The 16,082-nt window shown below is 47.7% G+C and overlaps 1 protein-coding gene across 3 annotated transcripts in view; it reads left to right on the plus strand.

Annotated features, from left to right (window-relative positions):
* Positions 1-15,553, plus strand: part of TYW1B (tRNA-yW synthesizing protein 1 homolog B) — a 105,700-nt gene extending 90,147 nt beyond the window's left edge. For all 3 annotated transcript variants that reach the window (XM_084299635.1, XM_084299636.1, XM_084299637.1), the window contains 2 exons: positions 914-1,081; positions 13,151-15,553. In XM_084299635.1, the coding sequence (XP_084155761.1) occupies positions 914-1,081; positions 13,151-13,372 (390 nt within the window). In that variant the 3' untranslated portion in view covers positions 13,373-15,553. The remainder of the gene's footprint in view (positions 1-913; positions 1,082-13,150) is intronic.
* Positions 15,554-16,082: the final 529 nt, after the last annotated feature.

Here is a 16,082-nt window from a genome sequence, read left to right on the forward strand (position 1 = left end):
GGGGCAGTTACAGCAATTACCTATGCCTAAAATAGACTTTTAACTGTCTTGTAATTAGTTTGAACAGCCGGAAGATGGAGGGGCTTGGAGAGAACTGTTTTTACAATGAGTTAGGAAGAGATTTGTACAAATAGTAGGGGGTGGGGGCAGAAATTGCAGCCTTGGCTCAGGAGGGGGAGTCGTTACCTCTGCAGAACACAGGGCCCCTCTGGAAACACCGTGCTGCAACTTCATAGAGTCATTAAGGTTGGAAAAGACCTCCAGGATCATCTGGTCCAAGCATCCCCCTACCACCAACGTCACCCGCTAAACCATATCCCCAAGCACCACGTCCAGCCTTTCCTTGAACACCCCCATGGACGGTGATTCCACCACCTCCCTGGGCAACCTATCCCAATGTCTGACTGCTCTTTCTGAGAAGAAATGTCTCCTAATTTCCAACCTAAACCTCCCCTCACACAACTTGAGGCTGTTCCCTCTTGTCCTATCACTAGTTATCTGCGAGAATAGGCCGACCCCAAGCTCCCCACAGCTTCCTTTCAGGCAGTTGCAGAGAGCCGTAAGATCTGTCCTGAGCCTCCTCTTCTCCAGACTTGTTGCATTAGTCATTTGTGAGACTTTATTCTAGGTACACCATGCTTCAAAGCAAAGTGACCTTCTCAGACATCCCTCAGGAGCACAAGCTCTATCTGTTTGGGTGCTTTGAACTGTTTTCGCAGGCTAATGCCTGACCTGTGTGTCACTGCTGGGGAAGCCTGAGCAGACAGCGGTTACCAAAGCACCGAGGGACAGGTCTATTTGAGGCTATCCCCAAATCCAAATTCTTTTCCGTAAGATGCAGCATGAAGGGGGTAAAATGGACCTGACCTTGAAGGGTTGAGCTGACAGTGATTGTTTCCGTGTTTCTTCTCAGGGGGTGACGTACTGCGGAGAAAGCTCAGCCAGCAGCCTCACCATGGCCAACGTCCCCTGGCACGAAGAGGTGGTGCGCTTCGTCCAGGAGCTGGTCGAACTCATCCCAGACTACGAAATCGCCTGTGAGCACGAACACTCGAACTGTCTGCTGATAGCTCACAAGAAGGTGAGACTCTTCTGTGCCAAGCTGTGAGATCAGGCACCATGCCTTGGCCTTGGAAGTGATGTGCAATTGCCTTATTCGAGCAGATTTTCTTTCTGGAGCTAGCTGAATACTTCTGGAGGGAAAAATGCCTAGTATGTACCGCAGAGAGTTAATGAAGCCACTGCAGGTTTCAGTTGTCGTGATAACTCAGAGCACTTCCATAGCGTTACACAGCATGAAATATCTAATGGGTCCAGGAAGAGCTCATTGCAATTATTTCTTGTGCTTCATCACTCTCACTGCTTTGTGTTTTGAGAGAGGCAAAGGCAAATCTAGTTGAGGTGGGTCAGCTGTTTTTGTCTCATTGCCTTATTTTTCTTTGTGATGGTCTTCATTGGTATATGCAGCTCTTTAGGGAACTTACGCTTCACACAAGGTTAGGGTTGTGTTTTGCCTCCTCTGGATCCTGGCAATGCCTTCCAAAGCTCTAGATGTCCATGTTCACTTCAACCAAAGCTGGAATAACGTATTTTGCTTATTCTGGAGCTATAATTCTGTCAAAGTTCAAATTGATATGTAGATGTTAAATACCGTCTGCGTGCTTTTTTGAACTGGACCTGCCTTTCTGCAAAATCATTCACCAGAACACAACAGGCACATTTGTGTTCTCTGTCCTGACGATGGAGAAGAGGATGCAGAGCTGCCTTCTGATGCCACCCAGTGTCCCTTATGCTACTGGGGCACTTTGCAGGCCAGGTGTGTCTCAGCAGCCTTTGAGTGCGTATGTATAATGTTGTGTTAGAAACTCGGGTTCCTTCATGAATACCATCAACACAATTTGAGATACAAATGAAGCGCCAAAAAATATTTTTTAAAGGATGCAGGTTATGAGAAATATCAAGTACAACTTGCCTTTCTGAGCTCCAGCAAAGCTTAATAGAAAGATGATAGGAAATGTATAATGTGCTAGCAATGCAACTGGTGGAGCAACTACTTACTATGCTAGTAGTGATGGTTTTGCTCTTTGCTTGTGTTTGCTGAAGCCACATACCACTTGCTTGGATGGAGACCTGGTTTTAGTCGGTGTTGTATGGCTTTACGTGCAAGAAAATTCTGGCCATGCTATGCTACACGCAGGGAGTAACTGGTTAAAATCGCCACTTGCAGAAGGTCTGAAATATTTTGAATTGGTGTTTGGAAATAATTAGAATCTCATCGTCGAAAACTTTTGTGCAGTTGCAAAACTTTGTTGCTTTCCTTGTTTTGCTGTTTTATGGGAATAGATGTAAAAGGAGCAGAAAAAAATGTGATACCTGGCACTATTTTTTTTTTGTTTCAACTCATGATAAAGTTGCTTTATTTACAGTCTCAGTCTTGGTTGTTGCCACTGGCAACAGTGCCTGAACAAATCCTTGAATGCAAAAAATCCTTTTCTAAGGTGAAAGGCTCAGGGAAAGAAAGGAAACAGATTGCCACCTAAGTTATTGATGCATAATTTAAGTAACACTGTTAGTAACGAGAATAGATTGATACCAGCCCAGGAGGAATTCAACAGCTGCTTTGCTTTCCAAAACCATTAGGAGAGGGCGTCTTTTGGAAACAATCTATACTTGGTACTAAAACAACTAATAAAAAAAATATATTTCTATTACATTTAATTCAGAATTTCAGGCTCCAGTGGAGAATAAAATTTGTCAGTGTATATTATTTGGAGAAAATCTGTACTCTGGGAACAATCAAACTGTAGTGAGTAATTGCAAAATCAAAGGTATCTTTAGAAAGTTAAGGAGTTGCAGGAAGTAGGTAATAAAAATAATTTTAAAATGTGATTTTGTTCTTTGGGCTCTGCTAGGTTTGAGTTTTGAGGTTTTGAAACAATATGTATACTAATAATTTTAAACCCTAGTATTGAAGTGCCAGCATGTACTAAAGAGTCTGGACACGTCAGAAGTAATGCACCTTGATTATAGCCTCTGCTCCTTGATTTAAGAAGAGTCATTGATAGGCACCTGCTCACTTGATGAATAATAGTTTAGGACTTGAGCTCTGAAGTATTTTAAGGCCAGAGATTTAGGTAGAAAAGGGTTTTTTAGGTAGAGGAAGCTGCAGTTTGTCTAGTGGTATTTTCTTGTTTTGGGAAATCAAGAGGAGGTTATACATGTAGAAGCTGTTGCATTTTAGGGGTACTTCAGTGTCTCAAAAATCTGCTGTTAGTCTTTGAAGTCTCTTCCCTCACACATAGGCATGCACACACTTCTTTTTTTTTTAATTCCATTGACCAGAAGTACAGTCATGGTGTCTGTGCCTCTTTCTACAACTAAAAATAAGAGGCTGGTGAAAGCCTTCAGGCCTCAGTGAAGCTGGGGAAGTGAGAGGACTGCTGCTTACCTCAGGGAGCTCCGGACCTGGCAGCTCCGTGCTGTGCAATAGGAGCTGCAAAGGTTGCATGAGCTTAAAGCCTTAGTGCAAAGTGTTTGCTTTCCAGTTGCCCTTCACAGAGCCCTAAAAAAAATGCAGGGAGCACCTGTACTGCCCTCATAGGGAGCTGAGGATCCACTGGCTGCAGGCATTGCCACGCTTTGAGGTCAACTGGGTACCAGTACGAGCCCCCTGGAGCCAGAGGGCAGCTGGGCTTGGGTGCAGGGTCTGTCTGGATCCAGGCTCCCAAGGCTGTGGGATTCCTCAGAGCCATCTTTTCTGTGTGCCCCAGCACGCTGACCTCGAGCCCGCTGCGTCTGCTTTGGTTCTTCAGCAGTGGTGCTAAATCCTTCAGTAATTGTTTCGCTTTGTACCAAATTCTATAAATGCCACAGTACAAAAACCTAATTTGTTAGTGCTTTTGAACTAATTGGCTGAGATATCGAGACAGCAGCGACTTTATAATACAACCATTAATATGTATAACCTTTTCCAGAGTGAGACCTCCAGCAGCTGGCTTCCCTGCACTGTAACAATAAATGTCTCCTTGAGACAACCACAACGAGTGCCTAAGGAGAGAGAATGTGCTCCAGTTGCCTTGCAGCAAATATTTTTTTGAATGAAAGCTAGCATTTCAATAACTTCTCAAATGAAACCCTCTGCCCCACTTCGATGAATTTGCTTTATGCATGTGTTTACCACCCGCTCCGTTGTATCAAAATGCTTGCCTGCCAATTACCTCCCCTTAGGTTTGTTTAAATATCTGACTCGCTTTTGCAAGGGGGAGTTGGTTTCCAGCCGTGTTTTCCCAGTTGCTTTCCTGACCTGAGTTTCTTGTTAGCACAGTCTGCATCCTGTGCTGCTGCTCAGTCTGGTCCTTAGCAGGTCTGTGTGTGTGTGTGAGCATCCCTGCCTCCCCTGTGGTGCTGGGATTGTTTTCCATGTCAGTGGATTTCCATGTTGTTTCCTTAGCATAAGGAACACTTTTTTTTGCCTGAGAGGAGGTGTCTGTTAACAGGGTGAGGTGAATGGTCAGCAAGCTCAGAGAAGTTGCTGTTGGCATCCTCTTTTGCCCAAATAAACAGATTTGCCTGGCATCTGCAATCAGATTCAGGTCTGTACCCTGGATGCAAGGTCCTCTAGGGCTGCTTGGTCCAGATGCAGCAATTTTACCACAGACTTCCCTCATCTCACCAGTGGAGTATTTTCTTTCCCTGGTGCTGCTGGCTGGCACAGCAGGGTCGCAGCAGGCACAGCGTGCCCACTGGCACCGAGCAGCTGCAGCACAAGCCAAAGCAGCCACTTTTGGGGAAGTATCTGCAGCCACTCGATGGGGAAGATTTTGCTTTCGTTCCTCTTGGAGGCGCTGCAGGAGGGTATTGCCTGAGCTACCCCGTGCTGGTGGAGGTGAGGTGTCCTTCCATAGAGGGTATGGGCGGGCTGATAAGGGAGACATGCTTTCAGAGGAAGGACTCTCTTCGCTGTCCTCTCCTGGGAGAGCTGGGGAGAAGACTTCCCATAGCCAAGATATAGTGCTGAGGGTGCACAGTGTGCCACCACAGCAGATATCATGGGTAGCTGCAGTTGAAATAAGCTGGGGGGAGATGGCAGCCTGGTCTGTGGTGCTCGTTGCTCTCCGTCAACCAAGAGATCTTCCCACCACAGATGAAATCAGACTTCTCTTTGTTCCCACCGGGCTTTCCAGCATCACCCATGTCTGTCCCATGGGGCTCTGGTGGGACACGAGGACTTCACATGCACCCTGGCTGTGCTTGTAGGAGGCTTGAGAGTTTGGATGAAGGACAGTGAAGTTGCTCCATGCTGAGCATTTCATCTATATTTAGGGAGGAGAAGGAAGCACTTAACTACCAGCTGCAGATTGACTAACAAGGGTTATATTACAGAAAAATAGTCCATCACATCCATTTCCTTCCTGCCTTGCAAATCATTTGGAGAGCATGAGCTGTCCCTGTGATCCTGCATCCCAGATCCAGAACTTGGACCCTGTCCTTCTCTTGCTACCTCAGCTGTTATATCAGCATTACCCCATGGCTGTGACTGGTGCAGTACATGGGGAAAAGGGACTTGGCTTGCTGCTTCATGTCAGAAGGTCATGAAAGATGCCACATCCCTGCGCTGGGGCTCCTCCCTGTCTCAGGACAAAGTGTCTTAGTAGCCAAAGTACAGCCTGATTGCAGGTGTGAGCATGAGGTCTTATGGGTTTTAAGTTGCTTTTTTTTCCCCTCCGTCTCCTTCGAAGTAGGAAGGTGGCTCTGCTGTGCTTGATCTGGTAGTTATTAAAAGAAGATCAGTTATGCTAAGGTAATCAATTTTTCATCCATCGGAATTAAAACTGTCTGGATGGAGCCCTGGTTTAATTGGCAGATGAGTTGTTCATCTCTGCAGCAGGTACAGATTAAAAAAAAATCTGCAATAATGAATCTTTTCTTTAGAGTAATTAATTCATACAAGATTAGATTTAATAAATAGAAGCTGACGAGTGGCAGAGGAATGATCCCACAAGCATCAGGCACTGCAGTACTGGCCCAGCAGCACAAGGCCAGGTCGCTTTAGCCTTGGTTTGGTATTGCCTTTTTGTTTCGCTGTTCTCAGGAAACATGATAGCAAACCCCATTTCCAGGCACTGTAGTTGCCAGCTCTGAGAGGTGTTTCATCTACTTCAGCGTGGCTGTTTGCAAAGAATGGGTTGGTTATAACCTTCTGTTCCACACGTTTGTTACTTAACTAGTTTAATCTTTACTTCTTCCATGCAAAGTCTGAGGTTACAATTGATAAATAAAAATAAAAGGTTTTTAACTTTAACAAGCTGTGTGACCCTGTTAAGATTAATTTATCTACAATATTTCTTCTTTTTTTCCCTGAATGACTCCAGCTCAGCCACTTTCACTGTTGAATAAAGGGAGCCTTAAATAATTGTGAGTCTTAATTAGATGAGAAACTGTGTGTAATAATACAATGAATTATTTGTTTGACTTTAAGGAGTACTGTCAGAGTACTTTGTACTGACAGGTGCCAAAAAGTCACTGCAGTTGCATAGTGCAAGTTTTCTCTCTCATTATATGTGGTCTAATTAATACTACCTTGTGTGCAGGAGTTGTTTACTGAAATGATTGGCGGCATCAGTTTTAAAGTAAGATGCTTGGGACTGAGACCTTCAGAGTCATTTTCCAGCTGCCTTCCTCATGTCAGGCATTTTTCTGGGCATAGACCTGGAGAGCAGCAATACAAAGCCAGTAGCTGAAAGCAACCTTATTGCAGATCCGAAGCGGTAAATAATTCCTGAGCAGCACATTTCACGTGGCATTACCTCGCACTCAGACATCTATTTCAGGCCCCAGAGTTCTTAAACATTTCAAAACCGTGCAACCTTGAGAAGTAAAATGGAGTTGGAAGATGGGATTGTATTTCTCACAAAGGGAATCATAGAGGTGAGGCGGGCTTGCAAAGCCAGCTATGGTGGCAGCAGGAGGAACGGACCCATCTCAGCCTCGCGTGCTGCCTCTGGGGCTGCAATGTTTAAATTCCTTCTGACTGTAAGATCCCAGCTGCACCGTCTAGACAGCTCACGACTTCTGTCCATTATAGAAAATCCAGATGTGCGCCTACCCCACCAAATCTGGTTCACAGACAGGTTCTCTGCAAGGCTGGTGCTGTTTCTTTAGGTCTGATGTGCTGCAACACACCTGGAGTCTGGAACAGGCCCCAGATCTCTGGTGGCAATGCAAATGCAAGAGGAAAATAGGTGATGGGTGTTAACTTCTGCACTGCTGTACAGCTGCTTGTAGGCAGATTTATTTTTGTATTCTGAGTCAGATATCATTGCAGATCAATGAAATTTGCAGTGCGTTGATGCTCCTGAGTTGTTCCAGCTGCTGCCAGGGGAGCTAAGGAGAGGAGTGTTTCTGCTATGCACTTTTGTCTCAAAATGCTCTTAATGTAAACCGTCTAGTGTGAAGCAGGTGGTCTTCAGTGACCCCATGGGCTGTGGGCTCACCTGGTCTGAAGTGCAGTCTGCAGTGCTGGCAGGAAGCTGAGCAGGTACTCGAAAACACACAGGAATACTTTTAAGTTTCAAGAATGTAAGTACAGAAACATGGAATTTAAAAACAAAACGAAAAACTACCAAAAGTGCCAAAGTGCAAAGCCCCATTCATTCCCTTTCCCCAGAACAATATTTTTTCCTTATTAGTGAAAGAATATATTTAGACTCAGCAAAGAAAGCATTTCAAGGGAAGGTGCTGACAAACGGACTGAGGATACCCGATTGCTTTTCCAAAGATAAGCTTTCTTCTCAAAGAATGTAAATAGAGGGTAGCAGTGTTGGGTTTTAATCTCTGTGCTTTAAAATGCTCAGACAGTGCAGGGAGCGCAATGCTGCAGGCTCTGAACGCATTACTTCCCTTAAAAACAAACAAAAAAAAAAGATGTGTTTTTTGGAAAGCACAGCCCTTCTGAAACCCTGCCTGCGGCACCGAAGCACCCTGCAGCACTGGGTCGCTAGAGCCATCAGCAAAAGCTTTGCCCTGGCGACACAGAGCCCCTGTGTAAGCTGTCAGCTTGTGTCGCTCGGCAGGGTTTTGAGAGAAGGCGGAGGAAGACCTAATCGCTTCTGAATGTGTAAGAGCAGAGCCAGCAGCTGGGTTTGATTTGGTTTTTGGGATAGGACATAAAAGTGCAGGCAAGGGAAGGGAAGCATCTGTGCTGCTGGCCTTACAAAAGCTCAGCTGCCGAGACTTGCTCTTGCAAAATGCTCTTTAATGTCTCATGCCCCGTGCAAACCAAGTAAGTGTTGACTAAAGCATTGGCCAAAACCCTTTTTTCAGAATGTTGGGGATTGCAATTAGAAAAACTGTTAGGGGATTGACGTGACCTCCCTGCACATCCAGACTGCTCCCTGCTGTCCAGTGCCGTGTCCATGCTGCTGAACGTGCCCCGTTTTCCCTCCTTGCTACTGACTGATTTTTGCGTGGTTTTTAAGACTGCATATAAAGCTGCTGTATTTAACTGGTAAATACTGCAAGTGCCTGGGGAAGACTTCATTTGCTGGACCACTAAACCTGTGCATTTATCCACACGTTCATGAGTCATTGAAGAAGAGCTGGTTGTGAGCCCCCAAGCCCTGTTTTCTCCCTCTGCCCTGCATCAGCCTCATGGGACGCAATGTGCCGAGGCTGCCTTGTGGTCCTGTGGGCTGTGCTGTGGTTTGTCCTGTTCTGCCCGAGCTATGTCGTCCTGTCCGGGAAATGCACGCTTTTCTGCAGAGACCAGCAGTCAGCGGGCAAAGAGGAGCGTTCTCCTTCCAGCGTGTTTTCCTCTGAGGAGAATATAGCATTATCCTTGTTAGGGCAAACTAATTGGGTTTTGGCTGACTTCCATTTTTCAGCATTGGCATTTCATGTGTCACCATTTCTGCCTTTCTTCTATATTTTATCCCTTCGTATAAACCCCGTGTTTATTTCTTGGCAATTATGCGCGACTGGGCCAATGTAGTAAATTGTACTACTATATCGTCCTCAATACATGCATAAATTTTTATCCTCCAAAATTGTTTATGCAAATAGGTTGATAAGAAGAGAAATATGTAGTGTGGTTCTTCTCCTTCGTGTATGTTGATGGGTTTCTGCAGCAAGCAGCTCTTCTCCATATAGACTAAACAGCTCTAAACATACTGCAAAAGCTGATTTAAAGAAATTTCCCATTCGTATCCACGCTGCCGCAGCTCTGCCCCATGCACAGGGCCTTGGTGTCGTGCTACAAAATAACTTTGAACCAAAAACCTGCGGAGCTGTAAGCAGTTGTGTCGCAGGGGCAGGGAGGTGATGCTCAGGGTGGTCGGAGCCACCTGATCCTTCAGCTCTGAATGTGTGCTTCCAGGTTCCTCCTGACTCAAGGGCCATTATGAGTTCCTTATGGTGCTCCTTGCACGAGCTGTAGGTTCTGCAGAAATAGGGTTTGCAGAGCTGGGCACCAGTACGGCTTCTGACCGGAGCAGGCAGGGGTGGGAGCCTGGGGACCCAGGGACGAGAACTCCCGGGGGGAAGCTGAGCGCTGGCCCCGGCATCACCTCGCTGTTGAGCAAAGCCCTTGGGAGGTGCTGAGTTTGCCTTTCCAGACAGCACAGCCTGGCCTCAGAGCCACTGAAGGAGCTTTATTGCTCTTTTTTTAAGATGCTAACTTGAAAACAAGGGGAAGGTTTCAGCCATTCGTCTTTTTGCCGATGTATTTATCGCCTTAAAAGACTTAACCAGGTAGTGAAAAATTTGATAAAACATCCAACTGCATTACTTTGAAATAACACTGATGTCTATCATTGGTTCGCCTGTTGTATGGATGTTGTGAAACTGTTCCAAGTCTTAAATCTTCCATTATCTGTGAAATAATCATAAAATTGTTAAAACTTCATCTGTAAATCCTAAGCAATTGAGGCTCTTCTCCCCTACCCCACGTTAGTCTGGTTTTTATTCCTTCGCAGAAGTAATTGGTTTCCATGACAAGAATAAAGGATGGTTCCCATCTCTTTGTTTTTTATTGCTGTTGTTTTGCAGCCCCACAAATATTTAATAGTATTTAATCTGCTTTTGTAACAAACCCCAGGCAGCCTTCATCCAGCCGCTCTTGCGGGAGCTCTTGTTGTGCAGGGCTGCAGCAGGCGGTTCGCAGCATCAGTAGCTCTGCTGTGTCAGGAGCTGCAAGTTTGTATATTGAGTCCAAATTAGACGGCTTAGAATCTCCCCTAGGTGCCCCAGTCGACGTTCAGGACACCTGTGGAGCAATGCGAGTGATTGTGCAAGCCTGGGGGGTTAAAACCAGATTAAACCAGAGCTCCATCATTTTGTCCTCGGGAGAGCATGTGTAGGGCTTTATTCTGAGGGGATGAGGAGGGGGCAAATATCTCCTTCTGCCACTGACCAAACTACCTCTCCAAGCCTCACCTCGCTCAGAAGCACAGCCCAGAGGCTGCGGGTCTGAGCCTGCTGCACTTGGGCCACCTGCGAGCTGTGTCCTCCCTGTTTCTGCTACTTGGCCTCCAGGAGCCTCAGGAGTTTGTGCTGCCTGGTGGGGCCCTGGGGAAAGGCAGAGCTTTGGTGCTGCTCGAGGTTTTCTCACACAGGGGCAGCACCCAGTGCCACGTTCCTCAGTGCTGTCTGCTGTCAAATTGTGGGTCAAGAACCCCCGATGCTCCGCATGTTTGCGCTTAACGGGGTGCTTCTGGTTTGGGAAATATGTGTGCTCGTGTCTGTTGGAGGACGCGGGGTGCCTGCCCCCAGAGCTTCTGCCAGCACAGTCCGCTTGCAGGAGCACTCTGTAACACGTATGGCCAAAATCACCCCGCAGAGACTGGTGTGGGTGGGAGGTTCTGGGTTTTATCTCCTGCTGTTAGCCTTGTTGAAGGTCACTGTCTCCACAGATAACACAGTGAGATACAGCCATGGCAGGGCATGAAGGAAGTAGTTTGCTTTGAAAAAGGGGAGCAATACAATTGTGTCCTGATTTCAGACTTTGATCCCTGTGCAAGACAGCTTTTACCCCCAGGTGGGCAGCGGTGCTGTTCTGCTGGGAGACTCTGTAGAGGCACAGATCTACACCAGGGTTTGGGTTGGGGATGGCAGCTGCAGCCTTGTGTCAGCTGCCCTGGTGGCACGAGCACCTCTCGTGGCTTTGGCTCTTGCTCAGCCTCTCTTGGCTGCAAGGTTAAGGATTCTTTGCAAGCTTCCCCTTCCCTCCTGAGATGAGAGCATCCCATGGGTTTTCAATGAAACGAGCTTTACAAAATTACCTCTTCGGCTGGTTCCAGGTCTCAGCTGTGGCTTTATTCTTTATGTAGAAGGTTTGCTAGTTGGCCTTCAGTCTATCTAGGGACCCATCTGACAAGTTAGGAGCTCTGAGCATGTCATGGGAATAGGCTCAGCAACTTGTTGTGTGCTAAGCAGCTCTGCTTCATGCTGCGTGTGTTACAGGCCGTGTGGCTGGATCCTGCAGAATTTTTTGCCCTTAGTTCATGTGAGAATTTACTGATGAGCAGTAGTGATCAAATCTGGGGAGGGCTCTGATGCATGGTCTGAACTTGTTCAAGTGTCTTCCCTTCAGCCTCTGGCTTTTGGCTTATGATGTTTCCAGACAGGCACTGGGGATAGAAAGAGAGGGATGGGAGAGCAGAGAGAAGCTGCAGAGGAGTGCCGTGGGCAGAACAGGTCCAAGCCCCAGGTCTCTGCTGGCCGCAGAGCACCACCACCTGCCTGCAGCACTCCCAGCTGCTGCTGTGCTGGGAAAGGCTGTGAGCGGGGCTGCAGAAACCTTGCTCTGGGATGCTCTTTGTGCCAGTAAGGTTTGAGTCTTGGTAGTTAGGACTGCACCAGAGGGATGGGAGCTGGGTGACTTGGCCAAAGTCATCTGGCACCTCCCATCGGGAGGGAAGCTCAGCTCTCCTGAGGCTGGCTCTGTCAGGGACCTGTCTGCTTTCCCAGCAATGTGTTGCCTCCTCTGCTGTTGCTTTATTTGCAGCCACTCATATGGGAAAGGACGTGTTGCCTTGTTTAAATGTTAGCATATAAAGAATGAGCCTTGGGCGAGCATATTTACAGCAAGACTCCTTCCCGGCTGTTCTGGCTCTGCAGTCGCACATCTCTGCTCTGGGTGAAGGACTCCTCCTGCAACAATTTGCTGCAATTACACAGGCAGCAAGAGATTAACATTGGCAATGTTTGATTCAAAGTTTTGCAGGTATCAGCAGTTTTTCCAACCAAAAAAGCTTTTAGTTCTTGGGCAGAAAGTCAAATGCCATTTAAATGCATAACCATCAGGTTTCGAAAAAATCAGGGAGCCGGTATGTTTTCCCTCTTTCTTTGGATAAGCTCTCAGCTCAGACAAATCCTAATTGAGGATTCAGTCAAGACTGCTGCTAAATTAGCAGAGCAGGTCTGTGAGACAAACGCAGCTTCAACTTGTCAAAGAAAGGAATTCTTAAAATTCTTGTATCGAAAGAGGATTCGTGTCATTAAACCTTTCTATCTTTCCCCACTCCCGAACACAGCCCTTCCGCCCCTGCCTTTCATCAAGGGACACCTGGGTATTGGGCTCAAATTTATACATTGCTTCCAGGACTCCTCCAGTTCCCCAGATTAAGGTGTCTAAGGTATAAATGACAGTGCACTGGCAAGTGCAATTGCACCTGAGAACTGGGCTTTGGGATGCAAAGTGGGGCTGAAATGATGTTGGGATCTGGTACTTCAAAGGATCAGTCAAGCCACCAAACAATCACATCTTCATGAAGCTTATCTGCTGGTAGACAGCTCTGCCAAATGACTACAGCTGTAAGAGAAGTGGCCATCCTGTTTCTGCGTTTGCTTTGTCAGACCTCATGGATGAAATGTAGCTCAGAAACAGTAAGCTCCTGGCATATGTCTGCCTGAAGGATTTCCTTTTCCTCTTTAAGAATCTATCTTAACTTCTGGATGGCTTCACCTGGGACGTTAATGGGGCCAGAAATTTGGAAAAAAAATAAATAAAAAATCACCAGACCCACAAAAAAAAATACAGGTAGGAATCCAATCTAATACACACCCAGCTTCAGCAGCTTGTCCCACCATGAATCACTGACATGGTAATGCTCCCTGCTCTGCAGCACAGTAACACGTCTCTCTTATTTTGCAGTTCAAGGTTGACGGCGAGTGGTGCACCTGGATCAACTACGAACGCTTCCAGGAGCTGGTGCGAGAGCACGAGAGGAGTGGGGGATCAAAGACTTTCACAGCAGCAGACTACACAGCCAGGACTCCTCGCTGGGCGCTTTTTGGGTCCAGCCAACGGGGCTTTGATCCCCTGGATGTAAGATACCAGCGGAAGAGCAAAGCAAAAGACATCTCTGGGTGCTGACGTTAGGATGGGGCTCGCCAGTCTGCAGGCTGGCTGATGGATGAGCTTTGGTCTTCATTTCCATACTAACACCCATATCAAATCTGTTCACGTAGACTTTCTGAAGTTGAATATTGAGAAGGATGTTGAAGTCTTTGTTTAACCCTTCCTTGCTGTTTTTAGGGCTTCTTGGATGGAAGTATTTATAACACTTTTTACCTTGTACAAATGCTGCATGGGAGCACTGTGTCATCGTTGGCAGCGCCATCGGGGAGGCCGCGTTCGTGATCTCTGTGGCTGTGCAAGCTGGGGTTTGGGTGCAGGGGGGTGGGCGTTGGTGTTAATTTGGTGACGAGTCATAAGGGAGGCCAGGGGTGCACCCAGCTTGGCTGCAAAGTGTGTGGTGTCCATAGGGGTAAGTGTGAAGGGGATTTAACCACTGCTGGCTGGCTGGGTCTGTGCAGGTGCGACTGCAGGCAGATCTAAAAGCCCCACTGAAGGCCTCATTGTACCAACAACTGTACCTTTATGTGTCCTGAACACCTGCCGTCTGCTGAAAGACCCTGTCTGCTGCCCAGGCTTCAGCTTACTGGGGATGGTGTAAGTAACAGCACCCCTGCTAATGTCATGTGCAACTTCTGATATCTGTCCAAATGATTTCCAGCTTCATGGTTTCGGCAATGTGTACTTTCCAAGCTGTTTTACTCCAGTCTCCCAGCAGCCTTAACCAGCACATGATCCATCAAAGCCACGCTGTGCTCATGGAAGGATGCCTTTGCTCCACCTGTGCAATTCACCAGCCCCTTGTGGTTTAAGCCAGCGGGCAGCTCAGCACCACGCAGCCACTTGCTCATTGTCCACAGTGGGATGGGGAGAGAATCGGAAACAGGTAAAACTCATGGGTTGAGATGAAGACAGTTTAACAGGCCAGAAAAGGAAGGGAAGATAATAAAGGAACACACAAAACAAGTGATGCACGACACAATTGCTCGCTGCCTGCTGACTGATGCCCAGCCAGTCCCTGAGCAGCAGTGGCCCCTCCAGCCAACTCCCCCTGCTTAATTGCTCGGCATGACACCGTAAGTTATGGGATATCCCTTGGGCCAGTTTGGGTCACCTGTCCTGGCTGTGTCCCTTCCGAAGCTTCTTGTGCACCCCAAGCCTTCTCGCTGGCAGGGCAACATGAGAAGCTGGGAAGTGTGGCTTTGTGTAAGCACTAAAACTTTGGTGTGTTACCAATGTTATTTTCCTCCAAAGTCCAAAATATGGCACCATACCAGCCACTGTGAAGAAAATTAACTATATCTCAGCCCAAACCAGGACCCAGCATCACCACTGGTTTGAATAGGGGTGCCAATCTGATGTAAGTGAAAACCCAATCCAGTTGATTTCTTCTGTGTCAAGAAACTACTTCTTATGGAGTGGTAACATCCAAGCATGGGGTACACTGACACAGCCACAGGGGTTGCCTTGCACTCTCTTTGGAGGTACTGGGGTCTGGCTGGAAAAATGCATTTAAATGAGAGGGGAAGGGGTTTGCTGTTGGGAAGATCACTGCTCTCACGTGCCTTTCTATTTATGCAATACCCGTGTCGGCTGCAGTCTCAGTGTGAGCTCTCACTGATGTGTTAGGAAGGACTGGCATGAAAATACCCAGGGCAGACCTCACTGGGGAAGCACCACTGTGGTCAGGCTGTGTGTTCAGTCACTGAAGGTCTGAAATAGCCCCAGACATCCCTGATCCCTGCTGGCTGCCTGCCACAGCTCTGCCAGACTTTCCCCCAGGGGGCAGGAGGGCTTCCCCACCTTCTCCTCCCACTCTGCTGCGATGTGGGGTGGTTGCAGTCAGCAGAGCTGCCCCGCTTCCTCCAGCGGCTGCGTGGTGGAAGCCTGACACTGCTCCAGCTGAGGAGCCTGGCCAAGCCAGCTGCAGAAATGTGGCTTGAGTGGAGACCCAGAGGTGCCAGCTGGGGATGGGAGAATGCAGTCATGCTCCAGCATCTGCATCCCCACCGGGCTCCAGGTGCTCGCAGGGCTCCCACCGCTGCTGGCTCCACAAGCGCTTGCAGCCTGGGATCCGCGGAGCCCACGGTGTTGTCGATGGGTGCTCCTCAGATTGTGACTGTTTTTAAGATTACCTCATTTCTTAAATTGTTAAAAGTGATTCTGAAAAAGAAAGAAAATAAAAAATAATTTTCCCTAGGGCACCTTTGTGTGTCATAGTCGTACAAGACTCTGTGAGAGGGGACGCTAACAAGATTTTAAGGATGTGAAAAGCACAAGTGTTGCAGAACATCTTTTTTCTTGATAGCACAAGGAGCAGAAGGGTTAGCCCACGTGCCTGTGGGTAATGGAAAGGGCTTGGTGGATAGGAAGCAGCTCCAACAGGCCCATCGCGGGTTCTGCCCAAAGCACTGAGAGGAGGTTGGAGCTGGTGAGAAGTCACTGCGCTTCCACAGGGACACAAGTGGCACCTGCAAGCCGTGGGCAGGTGTGGGATGTTTTTAAGCCATCTCTGTGTCTGCATATGATGGAAACCTGGCGTGACAACCATGCTGGTGTGCATGCTCTGCACCACCCAGGTCTGAACGCAGGACTCAAGCAAGCCCAGGTGACCATGAGGTGTCCGCGCTGAGTGACTGCATCCAGCTGGAGGATCCAAGTGTCCCAGCCAGGCTGGTGAGACCCCTGCCCCAGCCTCTGTGTGTTGTGGCCCATCCTGAAAGCTGCC

Source organism: Netta rufina (genome assembly GCF_964035555.1).
Source record: "Netta rufina genome assembly, chromosome: 21".
Classification (NCBI taxonomy): Eukaryota; Metazoa; Chordata; class Aves; order Anseriformes; family Anatidae; genus Netta; species Netta rufina.